The sequence below is a fragment of the Staurois parvus genome, unplaced genomic scaffold (genome assembly GCF_062004578.1).
Source record: "Staurois parvus isolate SC_StPar_1 unplaced genomic scaffold, SC_StPar_1.0 ptg000769l, whole genome shotgun sequence".
Classification (NCBI taxonomy): domain Eukaryota; kingdom Metazoa; phylum Chordata; class Amphibia; order Anura; family Ranidae; genus Staurois; species Staurois parvus.
This window is the reverse complement of record NW_028318565.1, coordinates 279877-285041: the sequence shown is the minus strand read 5'-3', so window position 1 is coordinate 285041 and position 5165 is coordinate 279877. Positions and strand designations below refer to the sequence as shown.

Here is a 5165-nt window from a genome sequence, read left to right as displayed (position 1 = left end):
TGCAATATCAGATCTGTATACGATCATGTCACAATGACCGATGTGTGTTTGTCTCTCTTTTAGCCATGTAGCAGTCACTGACCCCCCCCCCCCACATATCACATTCAGAATATTGATAATACGAAATGTGAAATGACTGGTAGAAATAAGTAGTGATCATGACACTGCCAGATACATATGTACAATGAATCGGTAGAAATAATATAACGTCTGAAGAACCAAATCGGTTTCTTCGTTGTAACTAGAAATCAGTAAAATGTGTACAAGTTTCTAAGTGATATTCTCTGCAGAGGAATGCATTGCTGTGGCCCCGCCCATTTTCTTCAATCTCCCATCAGGTCCGCTGGATTTATAAACAGACACGTGGATTATCAGTATAAGTTTTCCTTTTCACAGTAATATTTTATACATTTGACATTATTATAAAGAAAAGTAACTGGTGATGATGGTTTGTGTTCTGAAATGTGAAAGATGAATGTTTCTGTGTAATCTCCGAGTAAGAAATAGAAAACCATTGAGAAGAATGAAGAGATTTCTCTCCTGGAGATGGATTTCTATTGTCATTAAGAGATCTGAAAAGTGCGAACCGTGGAGAAAGCTTCTAAATGAATCCAATTATATTGTGTGTAAAGAATGAGTGTGACTCCGCCTCTTCCCAGGAAGGTTCCCATCAGGTCCGCCAGCTGTATAAAAGGAAGGCGGGCACGGCGCAGAGCTCAATTGGTCTTTGCAGCGGAGAAGAATCGTCATGTCTGGTCGCGGTAAAGGAGGGAAGGGTCTGGGGAAAGGCGGCGCCAAGCGCCACAGGAAGGTGCTCCGGGACAACATCCAGGGCATCACCAAACCCGCCATCCGCCGTTTGGCCCGCAGAGGGGGAGTCAAGCGCATCTCCGGCCTCATCTATGAGGAGACCCGCGGAGTGCTGAAAGTCTTCCTGGAGAATGTCATCCGCGATGCCGTCACCTACACCGAGCACGCCAAGAGGAAGACCGTCACCGCCATGGATGTCGTCTATGCTCTCAAACGACAGGGACGCACTCTCTACGGATTCGGAGGATAAATCCTCACAACCGCTCCCTTGATCGTCACAAAGGCCCTTCTCAGGGCCGCCCACCTTCTCATACAAAGGGCTATTGATTGATGATCTCCAGGGTTCTATCTGCTCCTCCTGGGGGGAGAAGAATTGCCGCTCATTCCAGTAAGGGAGGGAGGGGTGATTAAACTATCCGTTAGTCATTCTATATAACAGGATGACGTCATGTATAGAGATATAATTCTGCAAATCAACCAATTAATCTGTCCAATCACCTGATTATAGTGTGACACCAGTAATCGCGATGGATCTGGTTCGGAATGCCGGATTTTGCATTCTAAGGTCTGAGTGACATAAACATGTCGGTGATCGCAATGCGCTTGTAAGGATTGTGGCCAATCCGAGCCCCGAATACATGTCATTTATCGATTCATTGTACATATTTAGGATTTCTACCAGACCTTTCACATTTCGTAATATTCTGGAAGCGATATGGGGGGGGGGGGGGATCTGTAAAGGCTACATGTCTGTAGGACAAATACATATCGGTCATTGACATGATCGTATACAGATCTGCTAAAATTCGTACAATATTTTATTCCCATCATATGTATGTCATTCATTTTCTGTATGTTGGGGGAGGGGAATACTGGATTCTGAGAATGGATACAAGACAATATATGGAAGTAATCATCAGAATCCATTTCTAGTCATTGTGATTTAGTCCGCAAACACATTGGATATAGAGGATCCTGGGGACAGAGATAACAGAACAAGGACTGACATGACTCAGTAATCACCGACATCCATCTGCAGACATTCCTGACTAATCAATACATCTACTTGGAATGAGAGCGATGATATTTCTCGGATAAATGTCTCATCTGATGGTCTCCTTTGTTCTCCGGCTCGGATTTGGCGGTATAATCGGGCGGAATATTTGTAACGATCTACACAATTCCGGCGGAAAGAATTTGATGACAGTTTGAACTCTGAGCCAATCACAGCTGTGGGCGGTTCCTTCATCAGCCAGTAATGTTCTCCTTACGATAAATCCATAGAAATGTATCCGGCTTTTGTATTATGAGAGGGAAAGCTGAATTCCAAAGTGGAGCCAACAGACAGTTCTGGGCGATTCCTTCAGATAATAAAACATTTGTTTCTTCTCGGAGTTTGATGAGATCTGTTCCCTCAGTTGGGAGGATCGTTGTTCGGTATATATTGAACGATCTCAGATCTTCAGGAGAAACTCCTCACAAGTGAAAGGTGGAGATCAGTCCCCGGACTCCGATGTCCATTTCCTGGAATCTCACACTGAAATCATTTGTATTATTAATTGTATGAACCTTCATAATTGTCATCATAATGATGACACTCTTCCTACCACTCCATCCCCCACAGCTATCTCCTCCTGTGCCACCATCCACTCCCTCCTAGATTGTAAACTCGAAAGAGCAGGGCCCTCGAGTATCACATTGTATTGGTATTGTTCTGTCACATGTTCTGTCCCCCATTGTAATGTACAGCGCTGAGCGAACTGTTGGCGCTTTATAAATACTGTATAATAATAATAGTAACATTTATAATGTCCTCTACATATATGGAGGGATGAGGATTGTCCAATCACGTGATGGCAGGATATTAGACTTGAGGGGGGTCATCCCTCCCCAGGACTTGGTGTCCTATCACCTCCCCGGGAGATAGAGAGGAGTGTGGGATTGGTGTCCATAGAAGCCGTATGTCCGCCCTTTGTATGGAGATGTGGGGGGCTCTGAGAAGAGCCGTTGTGTTGGCGGATAGAAGGGAATCCTGTGGGGGGATTACTTGCTCTTGGCGGCCTTGTGGCTCTCGGTCTTCTTGGGCAGCAGCACGGCCTGGATGTTGGGCAGGACTCCTCCCTGGGCGATGGTGACGCCGCCCAGCAGCTTGTTGAGCTCCTCGTCGTTGCGGACAGCCAGCTGGAGGTGTCGGGGGATGATGCGGGTCTTCTTGTTGTCTCGGGCGGCGTTGCCGGCCAGCTCCAGGATCTCAGCCGTCAGATACTCCAGGACGGCGGCCAGATAGACGGGAGCTCCGGCCCCGACCCGCTCGGCATAGTTGCCCTTCCGGAGGAGACGGTGAACACGACCGACGGGGAACTGCAGACCAGCTCGGGACGATCGGGTCTTGGCCTTAGCCCGAGTCTTGCCTCCTTGTTTGCCGCGACCAGACATGATTGGATGACTGACGAATCACACACAGATAGGGCCCAGCAGCCGCTTCCTCTCCTTTATACACTCCATGCTCTGACGTCACACGCTGGGATTGGTTGCTTTTGAATTCAACTAATTGTGGTAAGACTTGTTTCTACACCAATCTGTACTCGAGGAAAGAAAGCATGACGTCATTTTCCATCACATGACCGAGTCCTCAAATAGAAGAGTGAGGAGGGATGAAGCTCATTTGCATAGGCCGCCTATAAAAGCAGCACATGAGGGCGGCTCCAGCACACTTTCCCCGCAGCCAGCCAAGCAGTGGTGAACCCTGATCATGCCTGAACCAGCCAAGTCTGCGCCGGCGCCCAAGAAGGGCTCCAAGAAAGCCGTGACTAAGAGCCAGAAGAAGGACGGCAAGAAGCGGAGGAAGACTAGGAAGGAGAGTTATGCCATCTACGTGTACAAGGTGCTCAAGCAGGTCCACCCCGACACCGGCATCTCGTCCAAGGCCATGAGCATCATGAACTCCTTCGTCAATGACATCTTCGAGCGCATCGCCGGCGAAGCTTCGCGCCTGGCTCATTACAACAAGCGCTCCACCATCACCTCCCGGGAGATCCAGACCGCCGTCCGCCTCCTCCTGCCCGGAGAGCTGGCCAAGCACGCCGTCTCCGAGGGCACCAAGGCCGTCACCAAGTACACCAGCGCCAAGTAATCCCCCCGCCGGGGCCCCATCATCCCAACAAGGACACAAAGGCTCTTCTAAGAGCCGCCCACCATTCCAATCACTGAGCTGTCATCACATTGTATTGCCGCTAGAGGTCCCACACACGTCACACTTACAGTGGACATTCGTCATTCTGTAGTACAAGGGCCTCCCTCATTGGATACACATTGGAGGGGGCACCTGGTTTATTGGAATCTACAGGAATGTTGTACAATGTATGGCCGGCCTTCCATGGGTCATGACATCGATCATTGTTGTACCTTCTGATTGGAAGGTATAAATCTGAAGATGTATTCTAGGTACAAGAAATCCGTCCGAGCCCCACATTCCCCTTATTCCGGAATTTCTGATGTTTTCCTTCTTGGAGATGTAAAGGTTCTCAATTGTACATTAAATATTGTCTGCTAGTGGGAGCCGGAAAATAAACCGCCCCATCAGCAGGCTCATGTCTGGAGACGTGTATACAGGGGGATGCTGCTGGGGGAGGGGTGACATTGTCAGGATGGGGACTTCTGGACACACTTGGACTAGTTTAGGGCTCATCTGCTTCCAGTTATTACTGACACACATCCCTGTCATTTGTCTCCCTTTTGTCATACATTCCTGGGAGTCTAACTATGGGACATATATACACCATCATCCACCCAACTTACATCGTAGGAAGACACGACTCGGACCATCAGCTGGGCAAACATTGGCTCTTGTTTTATATATATTGTCGGATTTTGTATTATGAGGGTTTTGAGTGCTAATACAAAAACATCTTAATAAATGCGCTTTATATGAATATTTGCTATGTTACGATTTTTGGCTGATAGAGCCTGGAATGAATGGAAGGGTTGATCGATCTTCCCAGATAAACCGGTAAATGGATGCGGTCGGTTCTCCGTATCGGACTTGGCGGTAAGAGGGCGGATTGTCTGTGACGTCACATAGAATTCCGGCGGGAGGTTTGAATGAAGCAATTAGAAAGTTGATCCAATGACAGTTATAGACGTTTCCTTCAGATAGTAAAACATCTTTTTTTCTACGTGGAGTGTGAAGGAGGTGATGAGATCTGTTCCCTCAGTCGGGAGGATCGTTGTTCGGTATATATTGAACGATCTCAGATATTCAGGAGAAACTCATCACAACTAAAGGAAGGCGGATAAGATCAGTCCCTGGAATAAGATGTCATTTCCCCAGAGTCTCACACTGAAAGCATTTTCTA

General features: G+C 47.7%; 3 protein-coding genes across 3 annotated transcripts; 2 read left to right on the top strand and 1 right to left on the bottom strand.

Annotated features, from left to right (window-relative positions):
• The first annotated feature begins 748 nt into the window (after positions 1-748).
• Positions 749-1060, top strand: LOC149444837 (histone H4). The gene has a single exon (XM_089654449.1). The coding sequence runs from the start codon at positions 749-751 to the stop codon at positions 1058-1060; it is 312 nt and encodes a 103-aa protein (XP_089510575.1).
• Positions 1061-2795: 1735 nt separating this feature from the next.
• Positions 2796-3269, bottom strand: LOC149444836 (histone H2A type 1). The gene has a single exon (XM_089654436.1). The coding sequence runs from the start codon at positions 3244-3246 to the stop codon at positions 2854-2856; it is 393 nt and encodes a 130-aa protein (XP_089510562.1). The 5' UTR covers positions 3247-3269; the 3' UTR covers positions 2796-2853.
• Positions 3270-3536: 267 nt separating this feature from the next.
• On the top strand, positions 3537-4004 carry LOC149444835 (histone H2B 1.1-like). Its single transcript, XM_089654435.1, has one exon. It carries the CDS (start codon positions 3563-3565, stop codon positions 3941-3943), a length of 381 nt encoding a protein of 126 aa, XP_089510561.1. The 5' UTR covers positions 3537-3562; the 3' UTR covers positions 3944-4004.
• Positions 4005-5165: the final 1161 nt, after the last annotated feature.

Excerpts from the sequence above, each read along its gene's own strand:
- LOC149444837 (XM_089654449.1), top strand. The coding sequence starts at position 749 with ATGTCTGGTCGCGGTAAAGGAGGGAAGGGTCTGGGGAAAGGCGGCGCC.
- LOC149444836 (XM_089654436.1), bottom strand. The coding sequence starts at position 3,246 with ATGTCTGGTCGCGGCAAACAAGGAGGCAAGACTCGGGCTAAGGCCAAG.
- LOC149444835 (XM_089654435.1), top strand. The coding sequence starts at position 3,563 with ATGCCTGAACCAGCCAAGTCTGCGCCGGCGCCCAAGAAGGGCTCCAAG.